This window comes from Gymnodraco acuticeps, unplaced genomic scaffold, assembly GCF_902827175.1.
Source record: "Gymnodraco acuticeps unplaced genomic scaffold, fGymAcu1.1, whole genome shotgun sequence".
Taxonomy (NCBI): domain Eukaryota; kingdom Metazoa; phylum Chordata; class Actinopteri; order Perciformes; family Bathydraconidae; genus Gymnodraco; species Gymnodraco acuticeps.
Window position 1 is genome coordinate 7,375,446 of NW_022991154.1, and position 21,422 is coordinate 7,396,867.

General features: G+C 40.2%; 2 protein-coding genes across 3 annotated transcripts in view; one reads left to right on the top strand and one right to left on the bottom strand.

Annotated features, from left to right (window-relative positions):
* Positions 1 to 8,022, top strand: part of kifap3a (kinesin-associated protein 3a) — a 32,068-nt gene extending 24,046 nt beyond the window's left edge. The window contains 1 exon segment of the mRNA XM_034237562.1: positions 6,665 to 8,022. Within this exon segment, the coding sequence (XP_034093453.1) occupies positions 6,665 to 6,764 (100 nt within the window). The 3' untranslated portion in view covers positions 6,765 to 8,022.
* A 76-nt stretch (positions 8,023 to 8,098) lies between these two features.
* The window catches only part of niban1a (niban apoptosis regulator 1a), a 37,953-nt gene continuing 24,629 nt past the window's right edge, over positions 8,099 to 21,422 (bottom strand). For both annotated transcript variants that reach the window (XM_034237560.1, XM_034237561.1), the window contains exons 5-14: positions 17,439 to 17,603; positions 16,496 to 16,611; positions 13,591 to 13,695; positions 13,128 to 13,290; positions 12,852 to 13,039; positions 12,018 to 12,164; positions 11,494 to 11,604; positions 11,126 to 11,233; positions 10,923 to 11,034; positions 8,099 to 10,845 (exon numbers count right to left, since the gene is read on the bottom strand). In XM_034237560.1, the coding sequence (XP_034093451.1) occupies positions 9,407 to 10,845; positions 10,923 to 11,034; positions 11,126 to 11,233; positions 11,494 to 11,604; positions 12,018 to 12,164; positions 12,852 to 13,039; positions 13,128 to 13,290; positions 13,591 to 13,695; positions 16,496 to 16,611; positions 17,439 to 17,603 (2,654 nt within the window). In that variant the 3' untranslated portion in view covers positions 8,099 to 9,406. The remainder of the gene's footprint in view (positions 10,846 to 10,922; positions 11,035 to 11,125; positions 11,234 to 11,493; positions 11,605 to 12,017; positions 12,165 to 12,851; positions 13,040 to 13,127; positions 13,291 to 13,590; positions 13,696 to 16,495; positions 16,612 to 17,438; positions 17,604 to 21,422) is intronic.

The following is a 21,422-nucleotide window of genomic DNA, read 5'->3' on the forward strand; positions in this document are numbered from 1 at the left end:
CTATTAAATAATATTTGTCTTATTGTGTGTGCACGCCAGCGTTTAGAGGGCATACAAACCATACAATAGTTTCATTTTGGTTTTCAATTGTATTCACTTAAGGAACCATTCCAATATAGAAAATATACATGGGCCCCCAATCCGTGTATCTACTGTCCATTTGTTTCATTATTAAACAAGTAAACGGAAGAGCGTCTGAGAGGCCTTATTGCTTTTTGCTTTTTACCTTACTAAATGGTCTAATGGTCATTGGAGCGAGGGGCGGGGCGAAACTCACGGAAGTGATTTCAAAACAAAAGCACTACGGTGATAATATTATAAACAAGGGGAAACAACGGGAATTTAGCGATCACAACGAAAACGGCCAAGACATACATTGAGCCCAGAACATGAATGTTATTAAGGGCTGTAAATATAATAAGCCTATGTTTAAAATGGACAACATTGTTAGGAGATTTAAACTATGCAGCGATTCTGCACTGCGGTCAACTCCGCCGTCTCTCGCGTTTGTTATTATTTGTTCTGCCATTAGTTCTTCGTGAGATTGACACTGTTGGACTCAGTACTAGTGAAACTACTCCCACAAGTACTATGAAGTACTTTTACTGTGTACTTTTTGAGTAATCCTCTGTCAATGTCACCTCCTGAGAACAAGAATGCATGTTTCTTTGCTATTTTCAATCAGCGTTAAAAAACCTTTCTTCATGAGACTGATATCGTTGGACAGAGTATTTTAAAAGGATGGTGGACATGATATCAGCAATACTTCCAGTCAGTACTCCGGCAGCAGCATTTTTACCCCTTGGAAAGTCTTTAGAGTCTGGCCCGGATAGCTGGTCACAAATATCCTTCAGCAAAGTGACAAACCCTTGTGACTCTTGTTGGCCTCTTATGAAGCTGCTGTCTTTTAAAATAGGACTATTTCTCTGCTCCTAGTTCGTTCCTCGCAGATTGTTCCATCAGTCCCAGTCATCGCACGTCAGTCAATATAGCTTCGAAAAAAGTGTCCAATTCAACAAAATGTTTTTTTGTGAGTGAAGGCCAGAGCTAAATTATAGATTGTTTGATTGTGTAATTACAAGGTGAGAGAAAATAAATCCACACCCTCCTATGAAACGTATTTTATTTACTTGTCCATGTCATACTTATACTTACTTGTATTACAACATTTGCATGTCAGCATATATGCTGGATATCTTCCCCAGCCTCAAGGAAATACAATAAAATAAATGGATTCATAATTTAAAAAAATTGATAAAAATGTATACATTAACGGAACATTGAACAAATGGACGGTAGATACACAGATTGGCCCCCCTTGTAAATATGTCCCTTTAAATGATCAAACATCAAGACTTAGGTTATAATTATTTTTGATAAGAACCATATGGACCGATTAAAAAATGTATCCTATTTGTTCAAACCTTTTGTAATAAAACAACATCATAATAATATAAATGAATGAATCAAAACAAAAATTGACATCCTGGCAGATTGCGACGGACCTTATTTTTTATAATCACTGATGGGTATAAAGATGTTTATACTGTTATTAACGCTGAGATAATGATTAGAATCTCGTTTAGTGAAACCCGCAGTCAGTGCTAGCAAAAAAAGGAGAATCATGCAACCTAAATACAAAAGAAAGAAGAAGATTGGTCAAATGTTTTTAAGGCCTCAGCGAGTACTCCGTGAAAAATGGAACTGGATGCAAAACTCAGACAACTATTGGACCCCAACCCGGCACCCTCATGATTGTGAGTTTGTGACGCAGGTTGTCTTCATCAAGAAACTCTGGTCGTGTCAGAGAGGAAACGCTAAACTGTGAGTGTTTACCTTCCGTCGGCCCTTCCAACAGCCAGCGCTCTGCCCTCGCCAATTGTTTTTTCTGAATCACTATTCGCTGATCTGTGTTATTGAACCAGACTGGGCCTGAGTCAACAAGGCCGCCAATCCCAGAAGGCATCGCTCCACCCTGAACAGCAGTACTCTAGCTTTGAGAACAAACACTCTCGGGCTGTCTCTGTCTCCATGTTTCCCTCTTTCTCATTGCTCTGAGGCTCCAATACATCAGCTACTATAGTTCCAATACGCCGCTCACATTCCTCAGCGAAACATGAAACTGAAGCCTGGGGATTAAAAATCAATCCTGTTATCGCTCTGATGGACCCGGAGTCCATATTTTGGTCCCAATATCAACGGCAGCTAATTTGATACGCTGCTGAGATGATGAATAGTTGAAGAAATACAGAGTTTATTGTGAGTAATTTGTCTTGTTTATTATCAAACTCCTCCTTGCGTGCGATAAAGCTCGTGTCGACGGATTTTCTCTCCCCCCTCGCCGGCAGGAATGTTTAGCTTGGCTGCTGTTGAGAGGCTGACTGTGACCGGCTGAATCCACGACACAGTCTGTCCAATGAGAGAGAAATCCCAACCTGACTTCCCTTCACTCGTTTCTTTATTGTCTGTTTCTTTTCTCCTTCTGTCACTCTCTCTCTCTCGCACTCAGCTTTGTAACTGATACCTTTTAAATATACTGTGAGCGCCGGGGGAATCTGCGTCTGTGGGACTGCTTTAATTTGGCCGCTGTACTCGGAGTGATCCAGGTTAACATAATAATCAAAGCCAGCTCCGCCGCTTATTTTAAACTATGTGTGAAACATGGTGCGAATGGGGCCTTTTTAAAATGGCTGTAATATTGTACAATCACTGTTGTTTGTAATAATATCAGAAAGAGAGTTATACCAACTTTATGCAAAAAAGAGCCTTACCGACATGTTGGCCACTACTGAATTAAACGTATTGTTTTCTGTATACTTTATGAGAAGAAACTACATATAGTGACATTAGTCATTGCTGAGGGATCCATTGATCACAATAATACATCCTACGTGTTCATACATTTGGCAGCTGTGAATAGGCAGGAAAAAGCAATTAGTCCTTATTAATAAAAGTAAAGAGCTCCTAATCAAAAGTGTTAAAAACGGATGTGATATTTCAAAATGTCTGAAAAAAATTCAAGTATTTAATCCCGCTTTAATTCAATATTTTACACTGTAAGAACAGGGGGACAGATGAGTTGGTGTTAGAGAGGTGTCAGACAGACAGGCAGTGTGCGACTGTGCACACGAGCACGCCAACCGGAGAATCAATGAGTGCTTTGAGAGGCTGTCAGGATGTGACGGGGCAGCAGGGAGTGAAGTGAGGTACATCTGAAGGAAGTGAGCACCGTCACAATCAGGTGAGACGTGGAGATACGATGGGAGGGTGCAGGGAAGGCGGGAGCGAGACCAGGTTCCTTACCGGGGCAGGCGTGTTGCTTAGCTGTAATCTGAGCAGTGACAGCGGGGAGAGATCAAAGCGGGGCCCAGCCAGGGGCCCTGGAGGAGGCAGGCGCAGGGGGGAGGCGCAGGGGGGGAGGCGAAGGGTCACGCAGAAGGAGGAGAAAGGCCTGATTCCCTTTCCTGTTCACTACCAAGGAATGTTCTCTGCGGGATGGGACGTGTCCTGCAGCCGCTCCTCTGGGGGCCACACTGGCATTTGTGGGAACACCGGGCCCCTTGTCTCAATGACCCCCAACCACCCTCTCCTCATTTTGTCGGCGTGTCACAGCACACATGAAGGGAAAGAGGTGGCAGACAGGTTGATTTGCATGTTTCATAATGAGAAATATCAGAGCCGTGTCAGGCGTCGTTTCTGTCCAGACCGGCTGGATACATTTGATTTCCTCAGCTACAGGGTTTTTATATCCACATCTGCTGCTGGAGGCCGGCGCCTTTTGTTGACACCAATATTAAGATTTGGTTTCCTACCCTTATTGAGAACAATGTTCTAAAGATGACATTTTTTATAATTTGATTGATTTGATTTCAATCATCAAATATTTCTCAGTGCTAATTAAATAATTGTTTTGGGTACATGCAGGTTTAAATTAAGTGTTTTGTTTTTTGAGAAAATACCTTTTTCTAAAAAAGAAATAAAAAATAAAAAAAGAATATAGATTTCTACAAAATACTAAAAACAACAAAATGCTTTGTTTAATGTTTAACTACAGTCTGACCAACATCCAATCCAAAAAAGATGAATAATAGGAACATAAAACAGTAGTCTTCCCAAACTGCCTGTATGGATAATTACAGGCAATTATATTATAATGTTGGACTTAATCAGAGCTAATGGATGACCATCCCTGATGCTTTGGGAGATGCAACCTGTAAAATGTCAAAACACATTCCTGGCATACAGTATATTGCCAGTCAAATAATGTTGAATTATTTGTATCATGTTGTCCAGTACAAACACATGACACCATTTGTCTTAAAATGAAGTTCTAGATGAAAAAAGTTGAAATAACGATTAGAAATCATTACAAAAAATTAATGATTTGTCGATTCATCCCACTCGGGCTATCCAACCCCCTCTGAAAAGATGAATGATAAATCTAACAGGTTGTAAATGATATTCAAATAAGAAGGAAAATACTAAGGTTCCAAAATGTGGACTAGTCACAATGTGGTTAAACAAATGTAATATGATGCACCGTCCCCACTAAAAAAAAGAAGTTAAATTAATTCATAATAAAAACGATTATTACCTGTTTACAACGAGCCATAATTGAACAGATAAAATACCATGAATGTATTTGGATTTGCTGTAAGTGTTTTTTTTCACCCTTAGAGCTTTCCTGTTCTAAATTATCCTAAACTATGGCTGAGCATCAGGACTGACACAGGTCCTGCACATTTCCTGGAAGTCCAGGCTGGGGTGTAACCGGACAGTCGGCAGTGTCTGGCGCTGACACGCGGGCCGGCCGGCGGGCGGGCGGATGCTGTGACTCAGAGCTCCAGTGTTCCTGCAGCCTCCTTTAGCGCGGCTCTCAAATCCCCCCTGACAGCCGTAGCGTGCGGAGAGGAAAAAAGACATATTTCTGCCTGGAGTAGAGATGGTGGGGGGGGGTGAAGGCAAAACAGAGTGGTGGAGAGGAGGGGAGTGGGTGGGGATATGCTGCAAGCTGTGTAACTGATCGCTGGAAGTGATTTAGCTAAAAACAACACGTCATTATAGGCGCTTGCAGGGGCAAAGCAAACAGCTCGTATTTTAGAAGTACGGGAGAGGACCAAGAGCTGCGCAGCAAACACTTGGAGAGAAACACGGGGATGGACGTGTGAGATGTGTTGTCATCCATCAGAGCCCAGTTTATCCATCAAGTGCTCCTTACGTCGCTGTGACCCCATCACCAGACTCAAAACTTCCAGCAGCTGGTCAGAAGATGGAGCGTGAAATGGGCCCCCTCCCTCTGTATCCACATCCCCATAGTAACTGATTTATACGGTGTAGATACAGGCCTTTTATCATCCCCCTAAACCGGCCCCAGTTTGCCGGGCGGAGGGCAGCCAGGTCCTCCAGGTCTGGCCGTCAGCCTCGTCACAGCGCTGTGTTTTGACATCTTTACATTTCTTTATGGCTTGGCAACTCTACTGTTTACCCCTCCAGCCATTAGCAGTCTGTAACTCACACACTCATTGTGGATGTCTAACACCTGCACCAGGGCAGATGAATATTACATTCACTTTTTTATGAGATGTTTCTTTTCACCAATGACTGAGTGATTGGGTTGGTCCCGAGAGCCAGGGGTTTACAGAGAGTAGGCTAGTGTCAGAGCTCCACCTGGTGGTGCTGCTGGTGCTTACTGTCTTACCAGCAAATGTTAAACCTGCTGCAGGGATTTGCTTTCATGGAGATACATCAATGAAGTTCTTATTTATTAGTTTCAAACTCTGAGACTCTCTGTAGAATCCCCCAAAACGACTTCCTCTGAACAAATTGTGTCTAAGTCAGGGGTCTCAAACTCAAGGCCCGGGGGCCAAATCCGGCCCGCGACTTCATTTTCTGTGGCCCCACAAGAGCTTGCAAAGAATATAATATGTTTATTATACGGTTACATGCCGATTTACAAAAGCACGTTGCCCATAAACTACATGTCTCACAATGCATCTCAAATATGCCTTCTTTCTCAGAATGTGACTTTTTTCCTTCAAAATATGACAATTTTCTTAGAATTTGACCTTTTCTCAAAATGTTACTTTGTTTTTGACTTTTTTTCCAGAATGTGGCTTTTCTTTTTCAATCATTTTGTGACATTCTCACTGAAGAGACTTCCAATTATTTGCCCTATCTTCTGCTTTCACATGTAGTTAATTATGAAGTTATTACCCTATCCGATAATAATCCAATGCAGAGGCAATAATGTAATATAATACATTATTTTATATATATTAAATATCTATATATGTCTTTTTATATAGTCTTAAAGTTACAACCGGCCCTTTAAGTGCAACCATAATGCGAATGTGGCCCGTGATGAAATTGAGTTTGACACCCCTGGTCTAAGTGATCTTTAAACTATTGTAATACGTTCCCCTCAGCCTCTCCTAAAACATTCTGCAACCCATGTCACACTTTGAAAATCTCTGGTTTAAAGAATTGCCTGGTTTCATGTCTCTTTAAGTAGTATTAGTATCTGTCCTAACCATATCAAATATTGTTTTATATATTGAGAGTTAAGTAATAAAGATACTGCCACATCTCTGTGTTTTTAATTCGGTCTCACTATATTTGAGATTGTAATAATTGTCCCCGTCTCTTCCCTCTTCTGCCCTGTCAGTGTGTCGGAGCAGTTTGTCCCAGCAGACCAACCGGTTAGCGGCTACGGCTTCCAGCCCGAAGAACAGTTTTTCTTCAACTACAACAATGCCTCCCGGTAAAAACCTGGAACCTGTCACTCATAAATACTGTACACATGTCTCTGATATTGAATGTGTGCTACTAAAGATGCGTCTGCTGTGGAGGAATAGTAGACACACATCTCTTGTTTCTGCACCTCACAGCGTTCGACAAGTTTTCACTGTCGTCTTAACAATAAGTCAGTCTATTAATGAAGCGAACAATCTGCATTTTTTTTAACAAAGTGTCATTTTGTTTATTTTAAAGCACCAAAAAGTAATCACTTTTAAACAAGTATGACACAAGTATCTCACCCGCAACGTCCTTAAATCTCTGAAAGTATGTGCCCAATAAATAGAGACATATTTTTCGTCTTACTAATTTAAAACTTCTGAAAACAATCCTGTCTATGGCAGGCAGTCTTAGATTTCATTTTACTTTTATTCAGACGTTTAAAAATAATTGTAATGTTTCTTAAGTGATTCAAGCACACAGTGTCAAAGCTTTATCATTTTATTTTTCATTAATACAGTATACAAAAAAAAAAAATCAAAAGCATCTACATATTTCAGAAGACAGCATTTGCTTCCATTCTTGCAAAACCATTTGTTTTAACTGATCATCAATTTGATTAGCAATTTGTATTAGTTGTTAATTGACAAAGCATTGCAGCCCTTTAGTCGGGAACCATTGAGTAACACATTAAACAAGTAGTTGAAATAGCTGGAGTTATAAGTTATCAATACACCAGCATTTAAAACATTAACTCAACTAAGTAAACTCAAATGTCTCAGATTGTCTGTATACAAAAAAAACACATTTCTCTTTAAGAAACGGCCTGGAAAAATATTACGAAAAAATTCAGTATTTTCTTGTTTTTGCACACAGTCTCTCACTGGAAGCTCTGCAGTACACTGTAAAAAAAGAAAAAAGGTCCAGGCACTGTATTAAAGTGTCATTTATCTCTATTTCTGTGAATGTAATTGAAGAAGAAATGTAAACAGCCTTTAATGTCTTATATTGAAATATGTGTCTTTAAATATGAACAAATGTTAAATAATTTATATTCACTCTTTATCTTGTCCTTGATCCTGCTGGCCCGCGACAATATGAGAAGAACATTTTTTCTGTGTTGCAATATATCAAATGAATGGAGGGCATATTATTGTAGTCAACCCGTATTAGAATGTAACCCGTCACAGATGTTGGATTACAGCTTTTTGATATTTCTCAGCGCAGTGTCTGTGATTGTTTAAAAGAAAAAAGTTGTGCATCGTAAATAAATATTTAAAGCCTGAAGCTGTTTGTTTTATTGGCATATAAAATAATTTATAAGCCAGAAATGGAGCCATCACACAAATTATTTCAAGGTACGTTTGTTTAATAGAATCTTTTTATTATTTATACATTTCCACACACATTTTTCATTAACCAACATTCATCGGATTTACAGTAGAAGGTCATATGGTTTACTCTCACTGTAAACTTTCCTACTAACCATATCTGTGTAAGATGCTCTGCACAGGTTAAAAGGCACAGGTGTTCAAACTAGGACCCGTCTGTACTGCAGACAGCAGCTGCTTTCCTTCATGTGACGTAAGGCATGTGAAGGCAACACGGAGGTAATGTAGAGGCACTTGGATACGCTACTTCTTCAGTTTCTTTGTAAGTTCAAAGTCCTTCAGTAGGTCCAAAATAAAGCACATTTAAGAGAAAACAATGGGCCAAATCTACAGCTTTAAATCAATTTGGGAATGGTATTTATTTATTTGTGCTAATATATTAAAAATATCTGTTATCTTGGTTTCTAAATCATGAAAAACTCACTGATTTAACAACAATAGTGTGAAGGTTCTCTTGTAGTCTGTTTAGAGAAATAGTTCAACATTGCTTTTTCCCCCAAAAGTGAGCTGTTCAGACAGTACAAAATCTTGTGTCTTGCATAACTGGAGTCATGAAGTTTACCCTAGCTTAGCATAACAACTCTGATGAAGTCTTTAGTTCAAAGCCAATTGTTTAACATTTCTGTTGGTCTTGAAATGAAAGAAAGGTAAGACATGTTAATGGATAAGCTTCTGAAGCTTTGCTAGATGTCATTTTAAACTTTGGTTAAAGCCCAGCTAGTTGTTTCCCTGTGTCTTTATGCTAAGCTAGGCTAACCATGCCCTGACTCAAGCATAGATATCAGAGTGCTATCCATCTTCACCTCCCAACGCTGACATTGTAGAACATCCTTATACACTTTATTCCAAAGTAAATTCATAATCTACCACAGCATAATGATAGTTCCATAAAGTTCTTCATAATCTTGGTAAAATAGTTATAAATCTAGTTTCTCTAAAGAAGTCGGTGCTAAGTCTCTGAGAGACAGAAACTTGATGATGTTATACACCTGAAAGAGCTGATTATATTGATTTGTGTAAATGAGTTGTATAAATAATTAACCATAATTTCATGCATATGGGCTTTAAAAAAAAGAGTTAATGGAAGCATTTGTGAATGTTTTTCAGGAGTATTTTCCTGTTTCTGCTCTGCGAACAAACATTTTGACTCCAGGTCTGTTTGAGGCTACCGTATTACCGTATGTAATAATTCTTGAAATAATTTGGTTCCCTTTAGCAGAAGACTCCTAATTATGTTGTCTCTCGTCTTGTCGAAAGCACAGTGATGCAGTTGTGATGCTTCATTCCTCCTCTGTTGGAACTCCACTTGGGTAACGCTTCACCAGCTCCTCCACCTCAATCACCTCCATCACCAGGTCACGGATTGCCTTGACGCTATCAATGGGCCTTGCTTCAGGGCTGATGGAAGTTTCTGCTTCTGTGGGCTCGGGAGGCTGAGAGGGTGTAGACTCATCTGGCTGAGAGGTTGTAGACTCTTCTGCCTCCACCAGCGGCTCTACGTTCGTACCTGCCTCAATGTCCTCACTCACAGCTTCTGTCTGTTCCTCACGACACGGATCATCGACTGTTATCTTGTCCTCAGGCTGCTCGTCTGAGCTGACGGGTGAATTACTCATGTTGGCCTCATCCAAGACGTCCGAGGTCGTTGAGACTTCGTCCCCACTGCTCTGCGTTGTTCTCCCTTCCTCCATGGACTCCACATCGGACGGGGCAGACTCACTTCCCACTGACACATCCAGAGAATTAGGGTTAGAGACAGTAACTGTCTCTTCTTCCCGTCTCTTCAGGTCCAGGCTGATGTCTTCAGGTGTGAGTGCACGCGTTTCACCACTAGAGGGAGCCTCTAACTTGATTTCTGAGTTTACACAGTGTGACTCTTCTTCACTGCTGGCTAACGTTTGGCAAGCAGCTTCTTCTGCGGAAGTGTTTTGTGGTTCAATGGTAGGACTTGGTAAAGGAGCTTTTTCTGGTTCAATCATTTTTTCAGAACTTGGTACAGGAGCTTTTTCTGGTTCAACAGAAGAATCCGCAACTGCTACAGGACCATGTTCTGGTTCAGTAGAAGAATCAAGACTTGGTAGAGGAGCTTCTGTAGATGCTGCTTCTTCTTCTTCTTTCTTTTTACTTTCTACAACAGTGGGCACTTCGGACAAAGTGATTTCTGTCTCTCTTGGAGCTGCTGTGGTCTGCATCTGAGGCTCAGCAGCCACCTCTACTGCAAACACATTATCTTGGATCACTGTCTCAGGTGCCGCTTCTACATTCACTTCCTGGGTCTCACTCTCTTTAGCTGTGTCTGTTACCTCTGGTGTCTCCAGTGAAACAGGGAGGCCTTCTTCTTCCTTCACGGCTTGGACGACTTCTTCTGCTTTGGTTGGTGTTGCCTCCTCACTGACAGTTGGAGCTGCATCTTTTTCTTCCACCTTCCCCAGAGGTGTCTCAATGGCGGTCACATCCGTCGAGGCTTCGCTTGACAGCACACCGTTATCCATCTTCTCTTCCTTCTTGGGGCTGAATGACAGACCATTGACTGCAAGAGGAGAGAGGGGTGGGGGCTCAGAGGAGGTTCTGATGGGGGAGGCGAGCATCATGGCGGGGCTGTTGGGAGTGGAGGCGGCCGGCGAGGGGGAGGAGAGGCTGGAGCGGCTGGACTGACTGAGGAGGTCTCTGCTGTCTGTGAACAGGTTGTACTTCTTCAGGCTAGCTGCCTCTTTCACCACTGCAGGAGAGAACAGGGAGGATTAGAGGTGTGTCTGTGATAGAAAGTGTTGGTATATCATCAGCAGTTTAACATACCTTTAGTGACCTCCTTGTCCAGAGTTTGCAGGAGGATGATCTCGTAAACGTTCTCGACATGGATGTAGTTGGAGTGGTCACCGTCGATGGTCTGCTCGAGACTCTGAAGCTCCTGTACAGAAACGCATACACAAGTCATGCTCTGAAACTATGTAGATGTTGTATGACACTCTTCATCATAGCTGTGTGTAGCTGAGACTCACAGTTTTGCAGGTGGGGGCCAGGTTCTTCTTGATGTAGGGCAGAGTGATGGAGACGAGAGCCTCCCTGGAGATCCTCTTCCTCACCGTGCTGCTGTCATGGTCATATTGCTGCAGGACACACAGGAGAGAAGGTAAGGCCTTTTTTGTTTTAAGTTTCCCTGAGGTATGATTGCATTCCAACACCAGTGTCAATACATGAAGTTTGTCCCATGAAGATATATTGATAAACAAGTGGGCGTTCATTATAAATGTATTCTGTAGTGCAGAACGATAAACCCCTAGGAATCCAGAATCTCTTTTAAAACTGTTAATACAAACTCAAATTATTCAGAATGAATCCAGTTCCTGCATTAACCATGTTTTCTGACCTTGAGCACTCTGTGTTTGGCCTTGTTGATGGCAGAGCCGGGGTTGTCAGGGTTATCCTGGACCGCTTTGTTGAGCAGCTGCCCAAACGTGTGGGCTGCATTCTCCATCAGCTGACACACACACACACACAGGATGAGATGAGATCAGACAGCAGTTAAATGACCCAAATACAGAGCCAAAGATAGCATCTGAAAATCCCATCAGTGTGGATTATCACTACAACCAAGGTTTTCATTATTTACACACAATTGTTATTGTTTCTTCAATACATTCACACAGTGAATGTATTGAAGAAACATGCATTACAGTCACAAGAGTATCATAATCAGAAACACTTTAAAGATCCCCTCGGGGAACTGCTGGCTAATAAAATGACTATTTCACTCAAATGAAAATAACCTCTCCACCCACTCAGTCTGAGCGTCTGACGGAGAAAGTGAATGAAAAATATCATACTGTTTGTCTCAATGGTGAAAGAAGTACTCTGGTACTTTGTCACTTTTCTCCACTACTGTGTGTGTACCTGCTGCAGGTCGATCTGAGCGCTGTGGATCACTCCCTTGATGTTGGAGAAGCCGAACCTCTCCTGCAGGTGCTGCAGTTTCTCCTGTAGGGAGCCGATCTTCTGGTAGCAGCTCAGCAGGTTCGGTCTCGCCATTTTTGCAAGAGCCTGAGGCACAAGCAGAGGATGGGGTTATGGATTTTTAAAGCCCCCTCAAGAGTATTAAAACACATCCTTTCTTTAGCGTCCATGTTGTTTCCAAATCATGTCTAAGAATACATTAGCACATCAAAGTCGAAAAGAAAGACCTCCTCTTCCAAGTTGCCTTTTAGTTTTATATACTCAAAACTTTTTTTATATAGAATTCAATATCTTAGATACAACCTAGAAGGTAAAACCAAATCATTATCAGATTTCTTTCTTTTTTTCTCTGAAAGAATTTATTTAAATGATTATTTTGGTTTATAGTAATACGTTCATAATCTGAGATCAAATATCATTCATCATTTCAGCCCAACTATTGTTTTATGGGACAGCGATGTGGATATACTTTAGAGTATGTCTGTTAAGAGTACAGTACACAATGATTCAACGTTGTACCCTGAAGACAAAAATGATGTATTAAATATTTTTAATTTGTCTTATTTGGTCACATGGGTTGGGCTCTTTAAAATGTTACAGCAACATATAATAAAACCACCCCTTTAGTAGAATTTGTTGGGTAGACACTTTTCTAGATTGAGTCTTAAAAAATTAGGCCACACTGACAAATTAATTCTGATGTGACAATAAAAGATGATTATTCCTCAGTTCATTTGACCAATCTTTTCTGTAAGATATTTATTATAACCACACCTCCTTCACTTGCTCATTGTCCACCAGCATCATGACGTCCTGGCACAGCTGGTCCATCATGGTTTCACTCAGCTGCCGTCCCTCCTGGAAGCCTGAGCTGACGGGCTCCATCAGCTCCTCCAGCACAGAGCCCAAGTACGGCTGCACCGACTCACAGCACAGCTTCTCTGCTGGCTCCGATACTTTGGCTGGAAGGAGAAGTTAAACGTTTATTCTCAGAAAACAACCATGCATCACAGCTCAGCCTGTGTTTGGCAGTCGGCCTCTGGACGTTACCTCTGACTTTCTCCTCCAGCTGCCATCGGGACTCGAGGATCTGGTCCATGTCGGAGTGGATGAGAACCTCCTGCTGCCGGAGCGATGTTCGACATTCCTCCTTCAGTGCGGAAAGTCCCTCCAGCAGATGCTCCTGGATCAGGATGTAGGCCGCCTCCACCGTCTGGGCAGAATCCGGTAATTAATCAAAGGTCCATGATTTCGGCTATATTAATTTGCTACTGCTAGAGCCATAATATAATTCAGGGAATGGCCCACAGCAGGAAGGCACAATGTATCCTTTCAGATTTGAATGGGTTAAGTTTGTGATTAAACAAAAATATAACCCTGAGACTGACATTAATATGCTCTTCGGGTGCCAATTTGCAAATAAAATAATACTTTTGTATTGAATTGAGAAGGAAACGGCAGCATCATCAGTCACAGGATATTAAAAAGGTATCAAGTTAAAAGTGTGACTCACAGCAAACCACACTCTCTTCTTCTCTGTCTTCTTGGCCTTGAGGCGAGGCAGCATGTCTTTCTCCAGAGACGGCAGCAGCTGCTCCATCACCACGTTGGCCATCACCTGCAGACACACACAGGAATTCAATTATTACTCTTTTCCAACACATCATTTAACATCTCAACTGTCTAAAACATTCCAGGGTTGCCAAAACCCAAAGTGATGTTGCATTACATTGCGTTTGGCCACCTGTGAGACTATTCAATTGCTACTCAGTTTGATTATAAAACACGAAGGTATTTGAGAATATGCATTCTATACAGAGCCTTACATATTAACCTACAGTACTCCCATTTTACCGTATTGCAAATATTTATGTGTTAATCTAAAAATGACAAGAAATTGCAAGACATTTTAAAAGGTGACTTTGTACACTGTAACATATTACCACATATTATGAATCTGATCTCAAATAAAATAAAAACCAACAAGTGGGCAAAAGTCTTAAAACTAGATTTGAACAAAAAAAAAGCGTCTAATTTTTCCCATTGAAAATGTGCTTCAGTTATGCATAGTACCAAAAATAACTCTTAACTAACCGCAAAAGTGATGCTGTTAAAACAAAAAGCAAAACAAATGATGTCGCCCAGTTTGTAATCCAGCCTTGGTGAAATGAATTTAAAAGAACAAAGAGCGTGATAAGCTCCAAATGCCTCAACTGGGGTTATGAAGAAATCCTCTCAATCAAATCCAATTCTCAATTCTTTTTTAAGATGACCTGCCAACTAACAGGAGACAGGATGACATATACCACTGAAGATTAGTCCTTCTTACAGTTTTTTGGAGAGTATAAAAGTTATTTGCAACCAATCTAAACTGGTAATGGACACAGTATTTGTAAAATAAAATGATAAACTTCACTGAAAAACATTATTTTGAGGAGCATACTTTTTGTTCAAGTGCATTTATTGGCAACATTTACAATGAAAATCTAAGTCCCTTTTTTCTAACAAAATAAAAAGGCATCAAAAATATCCAATAATAAATCAATAAGCCTGGTGGATGTATGATGGTATTGGGTTTTTTGATAAATTGATAAATTGCTTAACTGCTTACTTAACACAAAGATGTAGGTGAACTCTTTGCTCACTCCCTTTCTATCTATCTAACCATTCGTTAAGTTTGACAGCTTTTATGATTTAGCAGCTGCTGAAACTCTTTACTCTGTCTCTGCACTGTGCCGACATTTCATTCATTCCTCGCATGTCTCAGCTCTGACGAATGTGCAAGAAAGAAAACATGCTGTTGAGTGAGGGCAAGCATGTGTACTTTGGTATGTATTTTTATTACACGGGTATGAGCTGCACACTTGGGGCACAAAACAGGAAATGTCTGAGTTATTACTAAGACAAATTGGTTTTAAATTGTGTGTGTGGGCTTCCTGCAGCAAGTCCTACTTCCTTTCACCTTCAACTGATTGTGCCTAAACACAATGTGAGCGAAACAACAAAACAATGGAGCATTTAGCCTGTCACCATGCTCTGCTTTAGAGAGCACCAGGAGAAAGCACAACACATAGCAGAGAGCATGGAGAAGAGGAAAACGAATAAGGAGGACAGTCTGACACCCTGCAGCCTGTAAACACTGTAGGAAAGGGAAGCTATTATATAGCAACCGAATACCTATTTATAGGGGCCCTATTATGCGTTTGGTTAGGTGGTTTCCCTTTCCTGTAGTGTGTTGTATATGTGTTTGTTTATGTAACATCCCAAAGTTCCCTCCAGAGGGAGTTTCTCTAATATGACATCACTATGTACCAGAGGTGGGGACTCGAGTCACATGACTCGAGTCGCATATTTTTGGACTTGAGACTTGCTTGACTAACATTGATAAAAGACTTAACTTGACTTTGACTTGGTATTCATGACTTGAGACTTGACTTGCTTGACTCTCACCACAGTGACTTGGGACTTGCTTGATACTTGTAGGTCCAGACTTGGGCCTTGCTCAGGACTTGCACATGTAGGACTTACTCCCACCTCTGCTATGTACCACTTGCGCTTCTATTGGCTAGTGCTCCAACAGACTTTACATGATAGGCTAAGGGATGGGACATCTTTAAGCGGTTGACTTATCACAACAGAGCTGGCCAGCTAACCAATCGGAGCAGACTGGGCTCTGGTTTCAGACAGAGGGTGAAAAGAGGTGCTGCAGCACAGGCAGTGTGAGGAAAATAAAGGCCTTTGAATTCACCGTAAGATTACTTTAGAAAAATGTGGGACACACATGTTGTACATCCTGCTGTAGCAACTGATGTCAGATTCTGTCTATTCAAATGGTTTTATCGTCAGCCAACCACGGTGTGCTGCTCCTCACAAATGTTTTGGTATCACAGCTGAACATCTGTTTCATGAATTTGTTTAAGTCGTCTGCAAGCTCAAGTTTCTCTGTTTGACACACAGAGATAATAGTTCATGGTTCACCAGGGGATAGAGTGACACTCAGTGGATGGTCGATGCAACAAGAAAGGAAAAACATAGGGGAACACTACATTTGTCTTTTTTCCAGTTTTTCTGTACTTTTTTATCTTTTGTTTGACTTCTTTGCAAGACATCCTGGGGATTATAGTCAGAAATGATTACTGTTGATTATTTGCTTACTCAGCAATTGCAATTGGGATGAAATATGAATCTAATGTCTGTGTGTTAAGTACAGAGTCAAGACTTAGCCTAGCATGATGACTGGAAAAGGGGGGAACAGTTAGCCTAGCACCTACAGGCATCTTTAAACACATTCAATAACAGTGAGGGTATTTCCCATCAATCTTCTTTAAACTATTCTTTAATAAAAGGTGTAGATGAATCCTGTAAATCTACTGAGGATCTAAATGAATAGAATAATTAGTTGAGAGTTTGGGACGTACCCTGACATCACTTCCTATCAGCATGTCCCAGGACTCGTATCTGTCTTTGTCCTGTCTGTAGAGCTGGATGGCTTTGAGGAAGGCCTGCACTTCACACGTCTTCTTCTTCAGGAAGTCTGACAGAGAGGGAAGAGATGGAGATTTAAAAAACTACCAGGTTAAGAAACTGCCAGAATGATTTGTCATCATTCTCTTTGTTTCAAGCTGTGATGTGAGCTGAGTGTAAAGCTACATCTCCTCGCAGGGCTGCACAGAGAAGGGATGTTCTGCTTCAACATCATTATATAAAAAAAGTCTTGAACGTCTCTGCTCCTCGGAGCTGGTGTGGCGAGTCTGTTGCCATGGAAACTGTCGAAAGTGGTTTAAGTGATGGTATGCAACCTAAATCTATCTCTTATCACTTAGCTGTGATCAGTTTCTGTAGCAAGTAATGATGCATTCCTGCAGAGTAACATGGATCATTAGGTACCATCTAATGAGCTATACATGTTATAACGTTTTTTAATCAATATGACACTGGAGATAGGACAATCCTTTTCCATATTCTGGCTGCAACTAAATCATTTTCATCATCCATAAATCTGCCTATTCTCCTAACAGATGAATCTTTTAAATGCATAAAATGCCACATAATAGGGAAACCGTTCATCTGAAATGGCAAACAACTGTTCCAATCCAGAATATATTAAATCTACTATTAAATAAAGGCGTCAAAAACCGGAAAAGCTTGAACGTTTGAAGAAGGCTTAAAACTAAATTAAAATGTGTACTGACTAAATGAAATTGAAAGACGTGTAATTTTCTCAGACTTCCATGCAATTTGCCTTCTTTCTGTAACTATTGGAGTTTTCCCCTCCAGGCTATCAGAGGGATAAAACGGCCATTTTAAGCCACTCCCCCATTGTATTTATTTCCAGATTAGGAGGTTACTCGCTGGTCTCACCCTGGTTCTGGTGCCTGATGCAGTCTGACAGGATGGAGAGGAAGGCGTCCTGCTTGGCCTGCTGTTTGAAGCAGAAGTAGGAGTCCCTCCTGTAGGGAAGACGCAGGTAGACGGGAAACTGTCCCGGCATCCCAGAGAGAGGAGGAGCAAAGTCCTCATTCACATCTGAAACACAAAGATCAGGGGCCTCATTTATAAAGGGATATACGCTCAAAAAATGGCGTACGCCAGTTTCTACGCAATGTTTGCGATTTATAAAATACTAACTTGATGGGAAAATGTGCGGTCCTCCACGCAAACTCTAACCCATGCGTACGCACTAAGCACAACAACGGGAGAGACGAGAAACTGCGACACCGTTGGCAGAAGGAAGAATGGAGAGAAATGTGTGGAAATAATACCATAAATAAAATGTTACCTCTCATTTATCATATGAATAATTCATTTTCAAACATTGATTAACGCCAATCTTAAAATGATTAAACAAACGCCTGTTTGCGACTCCTCGGTGCACACACAAACATAACTTGGAGAAATAAATAAATACGGATATGTTATTTAAAACCACTTCGAATATGTTGTGTTAACGTTATGAAATGATGCGGTAAGCAGGAGGACAGAATTAAGTCTAAATTGACGCCGTTTTGCATTTCTATAGGTTGTTACGAGCATGGTTTTATATGATTAATCGTGTTTTATGCCGTTTGCTAAGACTTGATAAGTCGCTCATAAAACACAGGAGGTATGGAAACTAAGAACACCATATATTTGGTAGATTTGGCAGCTGATATAACTCAACACATTAGTTTTATTTCCTTTAACAGGTGGATATAGAGTTGCTGCAGTGGAGACGCTGCGCACAGCTGTTAACTGGAACACAAACCACCAAATAAAAAACTAAACATGAATTGACTCCACTACGCAGGGATCCCCCGATACCTTCTTACAGTTGCTCATCATGGGGGGGGGGGGTCTACTGTCCCCGGCACAAACACACTGACACACTGCCGAAGGTTATGTGTATTTTGTCATGAACCTTTTTCGGACCACTTATTTATTTATTTTGGTGACGATCCGACCTCCATGCTGCTACTCTGGTTCAAACTGCATCCACCAAACAATATGATTTATCTCGACCTCCCCAAAATAACCAAAATCTGACACGGTGTGAGATGTCTTTTTTAGCTGTTCTGTCGTCATTTCCTGCGATCTTCTTCATAAAGTCAGTCAAAATGAATGAATGGGCGTTTCTTTGACTATTTATAGGCAAATATGGGCGTTACGTGAAGCCCGCAAAAGCTGCACCGCATTTCAAGTCGATTGTGATTTATAAAAGGGAAACCGGCGTAGGAAGTGCCATACGCACTTTCCTCGCCGGTACACAATGTTTTGTGAATCGGAAAATGTCGGAACATTTCTGTACCTATTTATTGGATTTCTACTACGTAAGCAACCTTCCCACGTGAATCCTACACACGGCGTTATAAATGAGGCCCCAGCTGAGGGTGAGCACCAAAATAAAAAGGAAAGACGATGTTTCAAACAAATTAATGGTTTAATGTTGGGTTGGTTGGTTTGAATGTTTAGTCCACACCGACTTTTTATCAAGTATGATCTCGATTGACCACATCCTTATTTCTATCTGAATTTGCTTCATATTAAACACAATCTTCTAGGTACACCAACTCAGTGGGCGTTTCTGCTACCAGTGGTGGAAAGTACATTTACTCAAGTACTGAAGCACAATTTTGAGATACATGGCCATGAATATTTCAATGTTATGCTGCTTTATGATTTTACTCCAATATCAGAGTGAAATATAAAAGTGTTTGCTGTACATGTATTTGGCAGCTACTTTCAGTTACAGATATACAATTATTGAGTAAAATGCATCGTAAATGTTGTAATTATGCAAATTATTAAAAAATACTTAAATACTATAGGTAGGTGGAATCACAATATGTAACCATAACTGTAATAAAAGAGCTAGAACACCATAATATGATACATTTATATATATAAATAAATCAATACCTTTTTTTTTTAAATATCACATTAGCCTTACTAACTGGTACATCGCGACAACCCTAATGAGTACCTTTTGTACTTTAAGTTTATTTCAATGCTTTTATATGTAACAGAGTATTTCTACACTGTATTAGTATATGGGTTCTGGTGGGCAGATTATGTTTTACTGTGTGGGTTTAAAATAAAGAAGACGAGTAGGGTGGATTATTAATTTACTTCTACTCTAATAATCTCTGTTCAAAACGTTTAAACTTTATGACCCCATAACACATGGATGTTCTTTAAAGCTTCAGGGAGTGTGAACTTGTGTCGGGAACAGAATATCTGAGAGGAAAGAGACGCATTACTGACTCCTGAGCTCTCATATTTCATGTTATAGACTCTCACAGCTTCAGTGGCTGAACCACTAAGCCAGATGAGCCTTTTGGGGCTTTAAGCACCACAACACAGTGCTACTTTGCAGCTGACATTTTCAACACTCTTGCAAAAACAATCTTGATTGATCAATTGCTCCACAGTAAAGAGGAAAAATATATCAAACATCTTTAGATTTTTGGATAAAATATCCCTTTAAACTTAACAGCTATTTATTGCTGTAAGAGGACAAGGCTAACAATGAGTTAAACTACAAAGTGTGCCTTTTTAGTTCATGTTGATACTGGTGGCAATTATACAATTCTCTATAAACAGACATTCTCAAGGATAGCCTTATCAGTCATTATGATTTAAGTCATGCTCTGAGTGTTTGTGTTTCTTAAACAATGCTTATTTCATTCCTTCAGTCCTTCTTGGCTCCCACCTGCACTTCTTTAAGCTTTGAGCACCCGTGGGTGGGAGTTTGTTGTTCAAGATCTAAGTGGGAACACTTCAGGTTTCTCTTTTGTTTAAGAAACAAGTCCTACATTTTAAACATGAAATGTATTATCGAGAGGGGTAATAATGTCTTCTTTGTGTGTTAATAGAATGGATAATGATGTGTGATAAGATATTTCACATTTTACTGATGGATAATGATGATTAGAGATTGTAAAAAGAAACAAAATACATGTATTTTCAGAATTATTTAAACTTAATTATAGCTTGTATATTCTTTGCATTTTGAAAATGTTCGAAACATTAAAGGATGATATTTATAACAATTTAACTTATTTAAGCTTGAGTTCCGCATTTTGTTACAGAGTACATGATCCTGCAGGTTCATCTGTAAATAAAATAAAAATAGAATTCTTTCTTATTCATAATCTATAACAAACAGGTGAACATAGCGCACAGGTCAAAACACCCAGCATATTTTTATGAGAGCATGCTTGTGTGCAAACAGCCAAATTGTCCTCATTACGTCATAAACTCATGCTCTGCACAGATTACTGCGTACTCAGCACAGACATACGACTGTTTCCAAAACACCAGAGGCTGAAATGACCTCGATAATTGCTCCGTGTTGAAAAATCTGCAGGAATATTTTCAGGACAGATAATCGAGAGCTGAGACTTTAAAGTCTGTAAACACAATAGAGGCGCAATAAGGCTGTGATATCCACTGCACACATAAATTCTGATAGAGGAACAAATGGAGAAGATTTTGCTATTTGTAGACATTAATCATGTAGGGATCATATATGCTGTCTTCAGTGCTGAAAGAAGTATGCAGATGCTTTTCTTAAAAATGAGAAAAAACACTGTAAAAATACTCCCATTACAAGTAAAACTATTTGGAAAGTAAAAATCCATATTTTTCTAAGGAATAATACTTATATAAGTGTTGCCTAACTTGTATGTGGAACTCTCCAGAAATACTGTTTAAACATAATTATGAATGAGGGTAGAACTATTTATTTTTGAGAAATGGCTAGCTTTAGCATATTAGCACGTTATGTAGCATGATTTCAAAAATAGCTATATAGCTGATGCTAACAGTAACAGTGAAAAGACAACATAATGATATAACAAGTATTGA